The 17,411-nt window shown below is 48.1% G+C and overlaps 9 protein-coding genes across 9 annotated transcripts; 7 read left to right on the top strand and 2 right to left on the bottom strand.

Moving 5' to 3' along the window:
- Positions 1 to 308: 308 nt before the first annotated feature.
- N7469_010412 (urea carboxylase-associated family protein) lies at positions 309 to 1,311 on the top strand (the record flags this gene model as incomplete). The annotated part of the gene is made up of 2 exons (XM_056649317.1): positions 309 to 1,044; positions 1,115 to 1,311. 2 exons carry the CDS (start codon positions 309 to 311, stop codon positions 1,309 to 1,311), a joined length of 933 nt encoding a protein of 310 aa, XP_056496448.1.
- A 959-nt stretch (positions 1,312 to 2,270) lies between these two features.
- N7469_010411 (uncharacterized protein) lies at positions 2,271 to 2,702 on the top strand (the record flags this gene model as incomplete). The annotated part of the gene is made up of 4 exons (XM_056649316.1): positions 2,271 to 2,285; positions 2,342 to 2,382; positions 2,447 to 2,515; positions 2,615 to 2,702. The coding sequence occupies 4 exons, from the start codon at positions 2,271 to 2,273 to the stop codon at positions 2,700 to 2,702; spliced, it is 213 nt and encodes a 70-aa protein (XP_056496447.1).
- A 772-nt stretch (positions 2,703 to 3,474) lies between these two features.
- N7469_010410 (alpha-ketoacid dehydrogenase kinase family protein) lies at positions 3,475 to 4,926 on the top strand (the record flags this gene model as incomplete). Its single annotated transcript, XM_056649315.1, is given in 3 exon segments — positions 3,475 to 3,680; positions 3,748 to 4,501; positions 4,513 to 4,926. 3 exon segments carry the CDS (start codon positions 3,475 to 3,477, stop codon positions 4,924 to 4,926), a joined length of 1,374 nt encoding a protein of 457 aa, XP_056496446.1.
- Positions 4,927 to 6,140: 1,214 nt separating this feature from the next.
- On the top strand, positions 6,141 to 8,142 carry N7469_010409 (uncharacterized protein; the record flags this gene model as incomplete). The annotated part of the gene is made up of 3 exons (XM_056649314.1): positions 6,141 to 6,181; positions 6,217 to 6,394; positions 6,514 to 8,142. Coding segments are annotated over 3 exons (1,848 nt in total), but the record flags the coding sequence as incomplete, so codon positions are not given.
- Positions 8,143 to 8,192: 50 nt separating this feature from the next.
- N7469_010408 (mannosyl phosphorylinositol ceramide synthase CSH1) lies at positions 8,193 to 9,366 on the bottom strand (the record flags this gene model as incomplete). Its single annotated transcript, XM_056649313.1, has 3 exons — positions 8,193 to 8,587; positions 8,831 to 8,987; positions 9,043 to 9,366. The coding sequence occupies 3 exons, from the start codon at positions 9,364 to 9,366 to the stop codon at positions 8,193 to 8,195; spliced, it is 876 nt and encodes a 291-aa protein (XP_056496444.1).
- A 649-nt stretch (positions 9,367 to 10,015) lies between these two features.
- On the top strand, positions 10,016 to 12,416 carry N7469_010407 (transcription factor domain-containing protein; the record flags this gene model as incomplete). Its single annotated transcript, XM_056649312.1, has 3 exons — positions 10,016 to 10,097; positions 10,153 to 10,207; positions 10,268 to 12,416. The coding sequence occupies 3 exons, from the start codon at positions 10,016 to 10,018 to the stop codon at positions 12,414 to 12,416; spliced, it is 2,286 nt and encodes a 761-aa protein (XP_056496443.1).
- A 375-nt stretch (positions 12,417 to 12,791) lies between these two features.
- N7469_010406 (O-methyltransferase) lies at positions 12,792 to 13,543 on the top strand (the record flags this gene model as incomplete). Its single annotated transcript, XM_056649311.1, has 2 exons — positions 12,792 to 13,272; positions 13,344 to 13,543. The coding sequence occupies 2 exons, from the start codon at positions 12,792 to 12,794 to the stop codon at positions 13,541 to 13,543; spliced, it is 681 nt and encodes a 226-aa protein (XP_056496442.1).
- Positions 13,544 to 14,146: 603 nt separating this feature from the next.
- On the top strand, positions 14,147 to 14,862 carry N7469_010405 (putative lactoylglutathione lyase (Glo1); the record flags this gene model as incomplete). The annotated part of the gene is made up of 2 exons (XM_056649310.1): positions 14,147 to 14,758; positions 14,815 to 14,862. The coding sequence occupies 2 exons, from the start codon at positions 14,147 to 14,149 to the stop codon at positions 14,860 to 14,862; spliced, it is 660 nt and encodes a 219-aa protein (XP_056496441.1).
- Positions 14,863 to 15,005: 143 nt separating this feature from the next.
- On the bottom strand, positions 15,006 to 17,361 carry N7469_010404 (CCCH zinc finger and RRM domain protein; the record flags this gene model as incomplete). Its single annotated transcript, XM_056649309.1, has 5 exons — positions 15,006 to 15,323; positions 15,396 to 16,384; positions 16,438 to 17,034; positions 17,101 to 17,219; positions 17,297 to 17,361. The coding sequence occupies 5 exons, from the start codon at positions 17,359 to 17,361 to the stop codon at positions 15,006 to 15,008; spliced, it is 2,088 nt and encodes a 695-aa protein (XP_056496440.1).
- Between the last annotated feature and the right edge of the window lie 50 nt (positions 17,362 to 17,411).

The raw sequence follows: 17,411 nt of genomic DNA, 5'->3' as shown, positions 1-17,411 counted from the left end.
GATACTAGAACTTTCTTGCCATTCTTCAGATGAGATCCTACTAAATTTGAATATTCAGGAACCAAAGAAAGATGTACGTAAAGCATTGATTGACTCCGCTCATATCAACGATGCGGGGGTCAAGTACGAACTAGTCAATTGGAAGCAATACACGGAGTATAGGAACGCCGGGCAGCGGGGAATTGCCGAGCTCTTAGTAAAGAAATCACTTATTATATATTCCGCTAACGGCCCATATACACCGCCATTAAATTGATCATCTCGATCACAATCAATGAGTTATACTTTACTCCGTGCTACGTGAGAAGATGTCCACCCGTCGACCCCCACCAGCATATACGGCCCCTCCCAATTCGGGCATACACGCTACGTCGGAGCTCTATCAGTCAATCTCGCAAACTGCTTCCGATCCCGCAGCTCGTCTTCCAAGGGAATCGTTTACGATCCGACCATGCTCCGGTCAAGCCTGGGTAGTGCCAGCGGGCCATATCTGTCGTTTGACTACGCCCAAGGGACCTCAAGTGGGGGATCTGAACATCTGGAATGCTAATAATCCCCGCGAGCGATTGTGGGCCGCTCGTACCCGTCAGATCCACGCCTCTCACGTCTCCGTCGGTGATCGCCTGTGGTCCAACCTACCTTATCTGCGGCCTCTGGTAACCATCACCGGAGATTCCCTGGGAGGCGGGCAGTTGCATGATGTATTGGGCCCAGATGGGAAACGCAAGCCGGAAGTTGAATTTGGGACCACGCAGTTTGGAGGTCGGGTACATGATCTTCTGGGAACTCGCTGCGACCCCTACGTCAATCTGCTCATGGGCGGCGAGGCATTTGATTTCCACTGCCACTCCAATCTCACCAGAGCTGTGATTCCGTACGGATTGACGGAATTGGATGTTCACGATGTCCTTAATGTATTTCAGGTGACAGGGTTGGATGAACAAGGGAAATATTTCATGGAAACTTCCCCCGCAAAATCGGGAGAATACTTCGAGTTCTTTGCCGAGGTGGATGTCCTGTGTGCACTATCTGCATGCCCTGGTGGTACGTTTCACCCTAACACGAGAGATGCCTCGGAGGGGAACCTTGACTGACTGTATCTGCTTCTACCCAGGTGATTTATCTAACTGGGGGTGGGATGACAAGGAAGGGACCATGGGAGCGACATGTCGTCCTTTGGGGGTGGAGGTATATCAATTGGCGAACCCCGCGGTTTTGGAAGGATGGAAGAGCCCGGAAAGTCCCAAGTATCGGGGCCAACACGGAATGCGCATGCCGTGTCGAGAAGCGGATGGCTATAGTGGGGTTTGAGGTGGATTTAGCTTGAAGCTAAATATCCAGAGTACACAAAGTAGTTAGTTATAGTTAACTAAATACATAACTAACTGCAGTAGATTGTTAGGAAGTAGACTCAAATGACATGCATCCACACGTGACCCGCGCCCCGCGTTTCATATTGTAACAGCTTCGTGTATGGATTGTACAAGATGTATTGTACATACATATGCAGGAGTGCATCAATACATGAGAATAGGAATAGCGTCATCGGGCATTTGCCGCATTGTTACATCAAACTCGGACCAAACCTAAACTGGGCCAAGGAGAGGAAATGTTGGCCCACCATATATGAGGTAATCCATCAATGGCGCAAGGAGTGTGGGAGATGCCTCATCTCTCTCTCTCTCTCTCTCTCTGCCAGCTTTGAGTATCTTGGCGGGTGTTTTGTCTACGAGATAGTATTCTCAAAAGTAGGATAGAGTCATGATAGAGACAATCACGACATGTTCATGTCGGACAGTGTGGAGACCCTCTGTGGTGTAACTTGTGTTGTCGAAGTCGTTTAATCACTCCGCGAGGTACGAAGTACCATGAATTAAGAGAACGTCAGAATGAAAGAAACATCCCTCAGAATCAGTCATGGCCTGATATTTTTCAGGATTTCTCGCGGGATGGCTTATCTGACAAGGTCATCTGGAGAGTACCTTAGGGTGAGATATTCTACATAGTATAGCGTGGGAGAAGTGTAGAGGAGGGGGATGAGTGGAAAGTATTTAAAATCGCCCCTCTCCCCCCCCACCTCCACTTCTTCTTATCTCCACCACAGCTTGACCCTCTTTCACTTCCTTGCTTTCCCCTCCGACTCTCTTCCTCCTACTTCTTCTTCTTCTTCTTCTTCTTTTTGTATCTCTCAGACACACTCTCTGCTCCTTCTCCTTCTCTCCACACTCTTCAGCTACTTTACTTCTTCGTTCCTCAACGATCAAATCAACATGCCTCTTTACAACGTAAGTGATGACTCTTATCAGCTCAATAGACATCTACTCACATCTCTCACTTATAGGTCACTCTGAAGCAGGACTCCCCTCCCGAGGAGCTTGAAAAGTTTGTCGTCCTCGCAACTCATGGATGCCTGAAGATTCAAAGCTAACATCATCCTTCCTTTCAGGGCCAAGGACCAGGCACGCGAGAAGGGAGGTACCATCAAGCATGAGTACAGCCTCATCAAGGGCTTCACGTAAGTTCATACCCCGCGCATTATCTCTGAGCATATTCTGGACCCATACATTCTCAGAATAATCTGCTTTCATGGAGGTTTGCTGACGAAGTGTCACAGTGTCGAGTACCCCGAGGATCACGTCGACACCCTGCAGTCCTCTGACCACATCCATGTCGAGGCGGATGGTAATGTCACTACTCAGTAATGGAATTTCATTTACTTGTTCGACCAAGGCAACAGACTCGGTTGACGGGTATCGGGATCCTCCGGAGTAAGCGATTCATTTGACCTGGTCGACGGGTACAGCGGGGCGGTATTTTGCTTCGGGGCGATGACTCAATACCAAGTTCACGCTTCGCCGCCATCTGCTTGTTTCTGTACATATTATTCAAGCGAGCTTTCTTTGTTTCTTGTTTCAGTTCCGGTTGGAACAGTCTACCCCGGTGTAATGGGGAATGATTCTTACGAATATCAATGACCTGAATCGCATGACATTTCCAAAGTCCTGAATCGTGGTGTTAGGCTTGTTAAAGATCTTTGTCGTCACTTGGAAGAACTGGCAATGTGTGGGATAAGTAGATGACGCTCGTTTAATTTTACGCCTATTTTGTCATGTTATGCAAGGGAGCTCTGATCCGCATGCATGCTGGCGTATTTTGTATGTAGGCCACCCCTCCAGTTCGCTTGGTGGGTGTTTACATCCCAACAACGAAGGCTCACGATGATTCATAAAGGTCCAAGGTAGATAAAATTGCATACTAAAGTCAATACTATATTTTTCGCTCGTTTTCTTATGCCGATTTTGCCGTTATTTTTCCCTTTTCCTTCTTGGGCTTAGGATAGTTGAACAATTCATAGTTGTGTCTTATCGAGGCCGAGAATATCCGCCCAGCGGATCGTCACCGCCCTCCGAGGTCGTGCATGAACATGTTCAATCTTCCATTCTTCCAACTTCATCTTTTCCCCAAAGGCCCAACATGGCAGCTACCGTGTCGAGAGCTCTGCAGGTCAGAGACAAAAGATTTTTCTCGTCCAGAACGCCGAGTTTGCTTCGTCGCTCCTCGACATCGCGATCAGCTCATCATTGGTCACTCCACAGGTCCGGCTCGGATGCCGCCAAAGACGAGGTTGCTCTGTTGGCTTCGAGTCCTCGTCGACGGCTGACTCTCGCAGATTTGCTGAGGTAAGGCATGAATACCTTACTAATTATCTTTCATGCTATTTGGCTTCTTAAACTTATCATTGTTCAGACAAGGGCGGCCACCTCTATCAAAAGAAGCATTGCTAGCATCGGCGAATTTCACACTCTCCCTCCTCCCCGCGCGGTTGGCATCGCGAATCCAAGCCCTGCGTAACCTACCGTTCATCGTCGTTTCTAACCCACATGTTTCAAAAATCTACAACAACTACCTTCATTCGCTGTCGGCTTTGCTGCCCTATCAAAAACGCGAAATCACCACTCTAAAAGACGAGAATCATTTTGGTGACGTGCTTGCCGAGCTTGTTCAAACCCATACCAATACAATTCCCGTCCTCGCGCGAGGCTTCCTTGAGTGCCAGAAGTATGTGAGCCCAGAAGATGTGACGCGATTTCTGGATACCCACTTGAGAGCTCGAATCGGCACTCGGTTGATTGCCGAACAGCATCTGGCTCTGCATTTTGCTTCTCAGCCGATGAGTGATGACCCGCCCAATGGATCAGAAACTGAGTCGGCATCACCGAAGAGTTCGGTCCCTTCCAACTACATTGGCGTCATTGATACTGCTTTACAACCGGCTCGCATCATTAGGCTATGCGAGGACTTCGTAGGTGAGATTTGCGAGCTCAAATATGGAGTCCGCCCACGTCTTGAAATTGGAGGAGAGCCGGAGGCTTCTTTCGCCCATATTCCAGTGCATGTGGAGTACATCATCACGGAATTATTAAAGAATGCGTTTCGTGCGACTATCGAGTCTGGCAATGAACGTGAACCAATTGAGGTGACCATCGCAGCTGCACCCGATGTTCCAGGAAGGAGGTTCCTTATCAGGAAGAAGCCGATGCCGGCATTCAGGTTGAACCAACTGAGGATACATCTTCGCCCAATGAAACGATCGGGTACTCAAACCCATCGTCACAGAGTATTACAATTCGTATTCGCGATCGAGGAGGCGGTATTCCTCCGGAGGTTTTGCCCCATATCTGGTCATACAGCTTCACTACTTTCTCTGATATGGATTTCTACAACTCAGAAAATGGAAACCTCGACGCTCTAAACACAATTTCTGGGAGTGGTGGTCATTTGTCTAGCATCGCTGGTCTAGGCTATGGTTTACCTTTGAGCCGTGCCTATGCGGAATACTTTGGCGGTAGCATCGCAGTGCAAAGTCTTTGGGGATGGGGTACGGATGTCTATTTGACTTTACAAGGAGTGGGCAAGATTGATTGAAGTATTTCTATTATTCGAAAGCCTGGTGCGAGTACCTGAGGTCGACAGGATGTGCGCAGCTCTATATGTGTCTCGCTGGTTCGAGAGAAGTCCCATAGTCTGCATTCGCCGAAGTGCACGAGAGCAGCTTCCACTGTTGAGTTTCCGTGCTCCTCAACCGGCAGACACTGAATTGAACATGACTAATTATCCACTTACCAAACGGCCGAGAAATTAAACCCCTCTTTTGCCCAAATGTTCGAGTCAAAAGCCTCCATGGCTTCGGAGTCAAGGCCTGAAATGTGCCTTGCTAGCCAGCTCTTACATACGGATCAATCTATACAGTTCAGCAAGTAGCGTCACCTGTTACCCGGCCCTGTTGTGGAAGTGTGTTAGCCTTTTTGAACGATATACTCGGATTGGCTATCCATTGATCCAGATTTGTGATAGGGAAGCTATGGTTTACTCTTCAGTCAAGTCCATCAATTACGATACAACTGCAGTTTGTGCCAGCTTCACCAATACCACATGATCAATACCAAACCTGCTTAATGCATGTTCTCTCTGATAAAGTCCTTGTATCTCATAGGCTTTGATCAATGCTTCTGGTAATGCTCATCCGCCACTGCTAGCCCAAACTTGTCTTTTCAATACAATACCCCCGGTCTCCTGTAATCGTTTTATAGATCTCTCCACTAGCTGTAAAGAGGAACTATCCCCGAGGATAGAAGCTTACAAATACCATCTTAAACGAGACTGATTTATCATCTTGGAAGTCTATTTCAAACGGGAAACCCATCAACGATGATGGCTTGGATTGAGCATCAAGGGTCAAGTGGGTATGCCATCCATTTGCATTCTTAGTCCAGACAGAGCTGTTCCTCCAATGATTTTGCCAAAATGACTTTGGAGTCGCAATAAACTCTTGAATAACGTGGGGAAACTCATACGTGTAGTAGATACGTTCTTCGGTAAAACAGTAGATACCCCCACGTCCCCTCGTTCGGACTTGTCTCCGAAGTACAAGCAATTCTGCTGGAACTTCCCCAGATCGAATTGATAAAGCAAGCTCCTTCTCTTCACAGTCCCATCGTTCTACTTTTCTGTCCTGATTTTCGTATCTTAAATCCTCCTCTTTCTTTAATGCTCTAGAAAAAAAATCATTAAAAAGTAGCAATGTATGTCTTTATGCTACCCAGGTGACCGGACCTTGTTTCTGACTCGGTTTTCCAGGGTTTATACTGCATCTTTTGCTTTCTTTGAAGCTCTATGGGAAGTGAGTGCGAAATCGTCTTGATATTAATTTGAAAGGCTATTTTCGAAGGCCTTCAATTTTAGACTGGATACTAATACCCATTCTCTTCAGGGCGGCGTCACCCATGTCTTCGTCAATCTCGGCTCTGATCACCCTTCAATCCTCGAGGCGATGGTAAAGGGCCAAAATGAGAAGAGAGATCAATTTCCCACGATTATAACGTGCCCCAATGAGGTATGTCGATGATTACACCATGAACAGATCTGCATCTTACCCCTCCTCTTCGGTTATCTTCGGAGAAAATCCCCAATATCTCCTTCAATGAAGCCCCACTGATTCGATGCGCGAACTAGATGGTCGCCCTCTCAATGGCCGATGGATATGCCCGTTTAACCGGCAGGCCGCAAGCTGTTATTGTACACGTTGACGTCGGAACACAAGGACTGGGTGCTGCTGTTCACAATGCTTCTTGTGGCCGTGCTCCAGTTTTGATATTCGCTGGCCTTTCGCCATATACAATTGAAGGCGAGACACGCGGATCACGAACCGAATATATTCATTGGATTCAAGATGTGCCTGATCAGAAACAGATTGTCTCGCAATATTGTCGGTATTCGGGGGAAATCAAGTCTGGTAAGAATGTGAAGCAGATTGTCAATCGGGCATTGCAATTTGCTACGAGTGATCCTAAGGGACCAGTATATCTTGTTGGAGCACGAGAAGTTATGGAAGAAGACATCGAGCCTTATCAATTAAATCAGAAAGTCTGGGGGCCTGTTGCCCCTGCAGCGCTGCCTCCTGCTGGTATTGAATTGATTGCTTCTGAGCTCGCCGCCGCACAGAACCCGCTCGTTATCGTGGGGTATACCGGCCGACAAGCACAAGCTGTCACTGAGTTGGTTAACCTGGCAAATACATTTAAGGGTATTCGGGTATTGGATACCGGCGGTAGTGATATGTGCTTCCCAGCTAATCACCCGGCCTGGCTGAGCCTGCGATACCCAGGTCATGAGTTGGTCAAGTCTGCTGATTTCATCTTGGTCATTGACTGTGATGTGCCTTGGGTGCCGACTCAATTCAAGCCATCTGATACCGCCAAAGTAATTCATATCGATGTGGATCCATTGAAACAGCAGATTCCTGTTTTCTATATTCCATCCATGGCTACCTTCCGAGCGGATTCTGCTACAGCGCTCAAGCAGATTAATGATCACGTTGCTAGCAAAGGTGCATTGCAGCAGTTTATTGGCTCCAAGGAAAATATCAATCTAGGCCAGCGCCGCGATGAGGAGTACCTGAAGCGACGACAGGAGATCGCTGATCTTGCAGTCACACCAGAGGGTGGCGATGGGGCACCATTGAATGTCAACTACCTTATGGCCCAAGTCCGGAAAGGTGCCCCCGACGATACCATTTGGGCAATTGAATCCGTGACTCTCACACATTTCGTCGCGGATCAAGTAGCAGCCACGCTTCCAAACTCCTGGATTAACTGCGGTGGTGGGGGTTTGGGTTGGAGCGGCGGTGGTGCACTTGGTATCAAGCTTGCCTCGGATGTACAACACGGTGGCCCCGGCAAAGGGAAATTCGTGGTTCAAGTCGTTGGAGATGGAACGTTCCTGTTCTCTGTTCCAGGATCGGTATATTGGATTTCACGTCGATATGGAATTCCCGTTCTTACGATCGTTCTGAACAACAAAGGCTGGAATGCTCCGCGCCGCAGTATGTTACTGGTTCACCCGAATGGTGATGGCTCGCGTGCTACGAACGAAGATCTGAATATCTCATTTGCACCAACACCTGACTATGCAGGTATTGCAAAGGCCGCGGCTGGCGGGGAGATGTGGGCTGGTCGAGCATCGACAGTAGCAGAATTATCTCAAAAATTGCCAGAGGCTATCGAAAGCGTTTTGAATGGGAAAGGTGCTGTTTTGGAAGCGCAGCTAGATGGAACAACTGGGAAGTATGTAGAGAAATCATAGAGTAGATACTGGATCTTCCTTTGTTGAAGGATATCATTTTGTGGCTATGCCTAGGCTGATGATTGCTTGGAATCTATCTTATGAACCCTCCTAGTCCAGTATCGCATAAAACCCCATCCAATAAGAAAGGCAAAGATCGTCATGAAGAGCACGATAGATGCAATGTGATCACCAATGAAAGAGAATATCCGGTTATCCCAGTTTGCCCAGGAATTGCCATCGACCTGTGTGAAGAACACCCAAGGGTCCGAGTCAGGACGCATATCCATAAGAATATGGTGCAGAGGCGCCAACCCCGGTTTTTTAGTGCCGTGGAGGGTCGCAGGCTCGCGAGAAAGAAGTGAGTGGTATTTCTCCCACATGGCTGTAAAATACCACTGTCCACTGGCATACATTATCGTAACGTAAGGTAGAAAGTAGCTCACTTGCCATGGAGCCAAGTTGTCTGTTAAGAGAGAAAAGAATGAATGTCCAGCTTGCCCACCAATGATGTTATTGCTGAGAGCTCCATGACCTCCATCTGTCGTGAATGCTGGGTAGTACCTCAGTGGCTCTAGGCTTGCAGCACAGCCCTAGTGCATAAGATTCTTTGATTAGTATGCAGCTGTAAGAGACATGGCATATATCATATAGTATATGATTGGTGTTCTGGAAAACAAATCGAGTGCTTGATGAAGAAGCAACTCACATTGTCCAAATCGATGTAAATCCCCCCCATAGTATCGAAGAACGAAGTATTTGATAACATCTACCTTCTGCACTGGATACAGATATCTATCGTAGACGGTAATGAATGAAGGGAACTTCTCCTCGATGAACTGACGCGAACTCTTGGTAGTCCACAGCTAAAGGCAATATTACTTTTGGAGGATTGACTCGCTATGTTCAGAGTCTACTCACCATATACTGCCAGCCAGGATGGAGATCAAGGCAACTCTTTCGCGCGGCAGCCCAGTCTTGCCGGAGTGTGTCGTCATTGGCATCATGCCAATTGTGGTAGATTTGATGGATGATTTTGGGTACCACGGGTTCCTTCGGATTAGTTTTGACCTTGTGGGCAGCTGCAATATCTTGTTGGGTGATTTGAATACCGGAATGTGGCTTGAACAGACCGAATATTTCAGCAAAGGTGATGATACGAGAACAGGCAAATAGGATAATGACGGTAGTTGGTACGGCAAGGATTGTTATCAAGATCCGTCGACACCATCCGCGGCCAAACATGTCGGTATTCAATAATAATTAAGAGAATAGGATTTTCCAAGTCATTGCTTTTTTTTTTCTCATCTCATCAGGCTTCCGTATGAAATTTGCAAGTTGAAGTTGAAGTTGACAGGGAAATGTGAAGATGAATATTTGCCAATCTCCCATTGACTTTCGCACGTGGTGGCCGCAGCAAGGTTCATTGGCAGCAAGTTGGGGCTGATTCAAAGTTGACCAAGCATAAAAAGAAGTTTGCAGGACTATACATCGAGGGAACTCACAAAATCCACGAGCAAGCCCTTCGTGGGATTTGCCATTCGAATATAGAAGATTCAATAAGTCAATCTATATCATACTTCTATACTATAGAATACTAGTAAGTATAGATGTGGATCGGCCTTTACACGAGGCATGCAGACCCGGGCTAACGAGGGTTCCGTTTCATATGAAATATTAAGATGATACATGTTACAACTAGTATACGGAGAGATCAATTATCTTATACGTTGTAATAAACACTTGGGAAGTAAAAACGGCTGCCGTGCGGAGCAAAGCGGGCCACCATTTTTTCTCCGCATTTTCTCATTTTCTCCTCACAACCTTCAACATTCAACTTCTTCCATCAACCCCCCTCACCAACAATGCGTTATGCGCCAGCCTAATATGAGCCATGAGCAGCAGGCCTTTTCAGTGTCAGCGGTGCCCAAAGGCCTTCGCCCGTCTAGAGCATTTGCAGCGTCATGATCGCTCACGTTGGTCCTATCGAACCCCCCCGCTAATCCACCAAGACTTGCTAAATTTTGCCAGACACCAAAGAGAAACCCTACACCTGCAGCCAATGCCCCAAAGCCTTCACTCGAAAGTATGTGCTCAATCGTCGAATCTGATTCATTCCACTAGAAACCCTCGCTCATAGCAATAGGGACCTCCTGGCGCGACATGAGCGACTCACGCATACCGAAAGCAGCCCAGTGAGTCACGCGCAACCACCCTCGCCGACTCGCCCCGGTTGTGATGGCTTGGATACATTAGCATCGGTGGTTACCAATCATGGCCACCCCCATCTGCCACTGCCGCTGTCGTCAGCGGGTAATGACCATTTCCTCGGCAGCCTCCCAGCCCGTCAAACCCCCGCACCGTCTACTCAACTGCCAAACCCGCGTACCCCGTCGGCAGGCCCGACAACGCCAATGGATAGCTCTGTGTTTGGATACTCAATGGATGGTCTGACGACGGATTCATACGTAGGGAATGACTTCACCTCTTTTTTAGACAGTGTTCCGTTGCCAAGTCACCCTTTCTCTCCCGCTTTTCAGCCCCTTCCCTTATTCCCACCAGTACTCTTTTCTCCAGGCACCGATTATGATCAGGCTTCGGAAAGAGATAAAGACGTCGCATCCTCAGAGACGAATTCAACGCCTTCGAGCTCGGTGCTGCCGCGGCATGGTGCGCATCTGCCATCCCTCCAGCCAGAGGGCTATCAGACCACAGCTAAAGCGCGTCAACCTACAGGATTCGTTCCAGTCACGACGCAATGCCGCGATAGAATCCTTACACTCCTGAAAGACTTCATCACTGTGGTCCCGGATCCTTCCCTGCCGTCTCGTCATGCGCTGTCCAGATGTCTGACTGGCTACTTAATGGGGTTTCATGACCACTACCCGATTATACATAAGCCTACATTGGATGTTGATACCCTTGGTCTTCCACTCTTTCTTTCAATGGCCGCCCTGGGTGCCCGCTATAGTCGGGAGCCTGATACGAGTATGCGTTTATACCAGATCGCCAAACCTGTAACTCTGGAGCATTATCGAAGGGTATTCCAATCAGGCACTCTGCCAAAAATGAACTCTGCCAATGACATCGACACTCTAGAGACAGCTCAAGCACTCCTGATGTTAATGTCTGTCGCTTCGTGGTTTGTGGACAATCCCCCATACCACGACGGTCTATCATTTCGCAGTCTCGTGGCGACGCTTCTCAGCAAAGATGGACTAAATCTCTTACCGGAGCAAGATGGTTCATGGGCTAGCTGGATTCGATGGGAGAGCGTGAAGCGAACAAAACTCATTATTTTCTGCTTTTTGAATATTCAAACCATTGTGTTCGATATTCCACCGATGCTTCTAACTGAAGAGCTGTCTATGGAGCTTCCCTGCACGGAACGGGAGTGGCAGGCGTCTAGCCCTGAACAATGGCAGTCAGTACGAATTCAGAGTCCTGGTGAGCTCGGGCTTCAAACAGCCTTATCAGGATTGTTTGCTGCTTCTGGAGGGATTGAACAGCAATATTCTTCCCTGGGCGGAATTGTGTTGATTCACGCTTTGCTTCAAGATATTTGGGTGATGACCAAATCGAGTCGGCTAGCTCTGTCACGCTATAACCGGCTTGGACCACCAATAGCCTCGACACCAGGGCTTCTTGCAGTGGAACAAGCTTTAGAACGCTGGTGTCAATGCTGGGAGCGAAATCAAGAGTCATCAATTGACCCACTCAACCCACATGGGCCATTAACCTTTACTTCGGCGGCCCTCCTGCGGCTAGCATATATCCGGCTCAATGCAGACTGTGGATCCGCACGGCAGCTACAGACTTGGGATCCCGCCAAAATTGCCTTGAGTCTCAATGAAAACCTGTCTGTGCAGCGCGGAGATCGTTTAACGAGAGCGGCGCTTCACTGTGCGCACGCCCTTAGCACGCCCGTGAAGCTCGGCATCGGATTTGTGGCTCACTCGCATGTCGCGCTATGGTCGAACCAACATGCCCTATGCTCTTTGGAATGTGCTGTTCTGTTAGCCAAGTGGCTTGAGGCAGTCACCGTGGTGAATCCCGAGCCCAGCTTGACGAACCAGGAAATTCGTCTGAGGGACTTTGTATTGGAGATGGTGATGGAGGTTCAGCACGGGCTCTCGCGTGAGTGGCTTCTGGCGACGAACACTAGGCTTAGTGCAGCTGTGACAAGGCTCTGGGCTCGTCTTTTCTCCGCGGATTACATCTGGGAGATGGTGAACTTGATTGGACGGTCATTGAACAGTTATGCCGATTTACTGGAGCAGAAAAAACCCATGTAAGATGATGGTTAGCAAAGGGAGGACTATTTTCCAGCTGTATGAGTATGATCATATATCAAGAGAATCAAGTGCAGATGTGTAGGCCAACTGTACAATCTTTCCATTGTTTCAAGGTATCTTAGGGCTATAACTATTGCATTCTTATGACTAAATTACCGCGGCATCTTCCACGCCCTTCACATCCGAGTGGGTCGATAGAATGCCGATGATTTATCCGCCATGAAATAAATGAATTACTATAAAAATAATCACACCGTGCATGAGGTCGTATCCGATGAGTCATTAGATAGCACATCTGGCTATAAAATACCCCCAAATACCATATCTTCCTTTATCCATCAACATCATTTGAAACTCGAACTTAAACCAACCATTATGGCCCCATCTCCACTCACCGCAAGCCCTCATCTCCACGAGTTCCTAAAAGCCCTACACTCTCAATCTCTCACCCAAGAATCAAAGTTAGACTGGGCTAGTCTGCCACAGCAATGCACAGATGATTTCGACAATATCATGCGCGACAAGTTCATTGCTTTGGACCAAGATAAATGCGAATTAATCTACCACTTTCTGCGCAGCATCAATGCAACGACTGTCGTGGAAGCAGGTACTAGTTTCGGCGTCAGCACTATTTACCTTGCTCTGGCGGTTTCTCAAAATGTAGCCCGGTCCAATAGTGATATCCAAAGTGGCCGAGTCATTGCTACAGAGAAGGAATCAAGCAAGGCTAGTGTTGCTGTGGAGAATTGGGAGCGTGCTGGAGGCGAGATTAAGGATGTGATTGATTTGCGGATTGGTGATTTGCGAGAGACGCTCGTCAAAGATTTGGGGACGGTTGATTTCCTTCTTCTGGATAGTGAGTATTAGAATACCCTTGGCCGAAAGCGTATCATTGGACTGTATAGCATTGACCACTTAAATATCCAGTTTGGACTCCGCTTGCTTTGCCTGCACTGAAGCTTGTTCAGCCGCATCTTAGACCTGGTGCTATCATCATGGCGGATAATACTCTCAAGGCGAATGCTGGGTATGAAGAGCTCTTTGCTTATGTGGATGCTGTGGATAGTGGATTCCGTCGAGTGACTCTACCTTATGAGGGTGGTATGGATATGATAGTATATCAGTAACTTATATTGCTACGCTCGGTCTATGAATGTTGACAAGGTACTAGATTCTCTCAACCAAGGATTACATCTTGTCGAGAGAGATCTAGAGATTTGATTAGAATGGAACTCATACCTTGGTTTCCTTCCAACTTGTACTGCTGGGCTTGAAGGCTTGCCACTCATTGACACCAGCACTCTACAATTGGTATTAGTGCACATACAAGTAAGCATTTGAAGCCTGATTATAGCTTGGGTAATTGAACTCCAATTGCGAATCAATATCTACATTCAATCGAGAATCGAACCTTGGATGTAACAATACATTAGTATGGCTAGGTGTTCTACCAGGGAAGTATAATCATGTTTTTTTTATGCTATTGTTGGCGAACGCCGCTTGATACTAGTAGCATCTATACATGACTGGGACTCCAAATATTATCATATAAACCGAGTTTTTATATCATTTGATTACCAGTAGAATGGCTAGTCACTATTTAAGTAACGGACTAACTAGTATTCTATTCTTCCCCACTTGTCAAACATCCCCTCCTAACCTCCCAAAATCCTTAAAATAAACCTAGAACAATCAATTCCACTTCGAGATCCTTCAGGTCCAATTCTATCATGGAGAAGAATAACTTCTCAACCCTCCCCAAAAATGAAGAAGGCGTGTTCTCACCAGGGGGACCAACTCGATCCTTCAATCCCCCTCAATCCCCGGCAACAACAAACTACCGTCTCAACCACCTCGCCATTCGTATCAAAGATCCCGCCCGCTCTCTACACTTCTATGTCGATCTTCTCGGTATGCGAGTAGTATTCTCTATGAACGCAGGTCCCTTTACGATCTACTATCTCGGTCACCCACCCGCAAACGAGGATGTGAACGAATGGGCCAAGAAAACTAGTGAAATCCCCACCATGACCCGGACAAGTGGTTTACTTGAATTATACCATGTACACGGCACCGAGTCACAAATTCAGAGTGCAAGTGTATCAACCGGGAATGTCCCACCGAATCTGGGATTTGCCCATTTAGGCTTTACAGTTCCGGATGTGAGTGTTGCGGTGGAGAGATTGAAGGGGGCTGGGGTGAGGATTCTTAAGGATGTCGGGGTGTGTGAGAGGGAGGATGTTCCTTTGTCGGAGTGGGAGGCTGAGAGGGGGATTGGAGTTGGTCAGATTCATCCTAATTATGCTTGGTTTTTTGAGAGATTTGCTATGGTGGCTGATCCGGTGAGTATAAGTCCTGGTGTCTTTTCAGCTATTAGTTGAAGGGCTAACGAGTATAGGATGGATATTCTGTGGAACTGATCCCTCAAAATATTTCATCGAAGTAGATTCATTTTTACAAGATGCGAAAAAATACTATGTAAAATTTGAATAGGTTGATCCTAAAGAAAGGATTCCAAGAGTATTTCTCGAAATGTATGGGTCTTATACACATTGGACAAGGCATGAAAAGGGAACTTGTATTAGGGTTTTACCAGCTTTCATCCTCCGCCACATCATAATCCATTTCATTGTTCTCTTTACGCAGCGGTGGTGCGCTCACGGGTGGAGTTGAATCCATCATCATATCTTGATCTTCTTCGCCGGCACCATTCTTCGCCTCTGTTGATGGGGCAGATGGTGGTGCGGTTGGTAGATTGGGGAGCCATGAAAGTTGGACTTCGCCCGAGGAGCTGAGAGACCATGGACTAAACATGAATTTCTCGGCTTGATATCGCTCTTTGAAGGCCACAACGACGGAATCGGGTTGGTCAGGATTTGATTCAATAGACTCGTAGTCACCGACATTCTGGAAGGGGTTAGCTGATTGCCATTGTGGTGTTGATTTTGATATAAATGTCCTATTTGATTGTTGACTTACCATCAGGTGCTGTCTCAGCGCTTCATCCTTCTCCGAATGCAGAGACACGCCTGATACGCCGACACGTCGAGGCCGATTATCCAGACGCAGCACACCTCCTCGTCCACGAGGTGCGAATCCACCTCGGCCACGATATCCACCGCGGTATGAAGGGTCATAGCCTCCTCGTCCCCGATACCCACCCCGACCACGGAAACCACTGCGACCACGGTATCCACCACGGCCATAGGCGGCTTCGGCGCTGGCAGGGTCGAGGCCCAGGGTTTTAGCTTCGGCCTCGAGGGAAGCTAGCTGTGCACGGAGCTTCTTCGTTTCATCACTCACGTTCTCGTCATCGGCCGGCTGATCGGGTTCCTCGCTTGTGGTACCATTGCCATTGCTCGGCGCAACTCCCAGTCGTTGGAGAAGACGTGCCTTTTCCTCTTGTTGCTTTTTCATGAGCTCATCACGCTGGCGCTCAAGGGCTTGTTTAGCTTCCTCGGCTTCTTGGCGCTTCTTCATTCTCTCTTCGTGAGATTTTTGTGCTTCCTGCTGTTGTTTCTCGAATTCTTCCTGGTTGAACGCTGGCTCTTCGGGTTTATTCTCGCCTTTGTTCTCGTCCCTCTTGGGTTTGTGCCAATAGACTTTGACAAACCGGTTGTCGAAGATCACCTTCGGACTGGACCACGCCTGCTTAGCTTCTGCGAAGGTGTCATATTTGACTAGGGCGAGTTTTTTGTATGGTTGTAAGGTCACTTCAGAAATGTTACCAAATTGAGAGAAGAACTCGCGCACAGCTTCCTCCGAGAATTTCTCATCGGGAATTTGCTCTACCACAATTGTTGTGATTGATCTGTCCTCGTTGGGTCCTGCAGACGAGAAATCGGACCGGCCGCGTCCTCGTCCGCTGAAGCCACCACGACCACGCCCACGTCCCCGGTCATTGCCCCGTGTAGATCCGCCGTCTCTCTGTGCGCCAGGCATCATTGTCGCGGATCTAGGGTCGTATTCTATGGAGAAACCGTTAGAATCTCATCATACAGCCTCTGGATATCAAACATACCGTTGTTATTGGGCGCTCCAGCGTCCCCATGCTTATAAGGGCAAGCGGCCCCCAGATAACAGATGCCTTGGTTCTCGTACAATGGGCAGGGCTGGTTAGCCATTTCTGCAGAGCCTGGCTGACCTGGGGCACCGGGCATTCCGGGCATAGCTGGCATACCAGGCATCTGGGGAAATCCCATGCCCTGCATAGCCATCATCGCCGCCATAGGGTCATTAGGATCAAATGGAGGGAAGCCCGGCATCATGGGGAAGCCAGCGTTTTGGCCCTGTTGGAACGGTTGTCCAGCACCTTGCATATGGCCACCTCGGCCCATCCAATCCCCACGACCGCCGCCGCGACCTCGGCGCGGAGTTTTAAAAGCGCGGTTCTGAATACTTCCATCGTCGAGCGCAGGCTCACCTTGAAACCCCTCGTTGAACGACCGCTTGCGACTGTGAAAGTCACCTCTTGGACCTGTTGGAGCATTGAACGGTTGCTGAGGCTGGGATGTAGAGACGGGTTGGGGAATCGCTGGAGGGGCTTGTTGGGCCTGAGATATAGCTGATGCATTGGGGCCAAAGTTGGCGAATAGCTCATCAACAAAGGCAGCAGTGTCTTTAATGTGTCAGCGACTGGAACTTTCATCAAATGAAGATGGAATGAGTGTCTGGGCAAGCGTACGTTCACGAAGAAAGTCCTCCAAATTCTCTATCGAAACTTTTCGGATTTCGTCATCTGGCGAGTCAGACCTGATGAGTGCCAGCACATAGTCTGCAAGAACGTCGGAATCCGCATCAGAGCTATTCATAAGCGAGCAAGTTGTCAGCAATATCTCTTTGGAAAAGACCGCAATTCATGTTATTGAGTGCTGGCTCACATGTCCTCTAGCTTCTTGACAACCCATGTCTTCAGCCGGTCGGCTTCTTCATCTGAGAACAGCATCGCGGATGGATTTAAGTATCACCGGACAGACAAAAAACTGAATCCACGAG

The sequence above is a fragment of the Penicillium citrinum genome (assembly GCF_028827155.1).
Source record: "Penicillium citrinum strain IBT 23319 chromosome Unknown utg000009l:1.0-4274883.0:1.0-4276374.0, whole genome shotgun sequence".
Taxonomy (NCBI): domain Eukaryota; kingdom Fungi; phylum Ascomycota; class Eurotiomycetes; order Eurotiales; family Aspergillaceae; genus Penicillium; species Penicillium citrinum.
The sequence above is the reverse complement of the archived record's forward strand: the minus strand, read 5'-3'. Positions and strand labels throughout refer to the sequence as shown.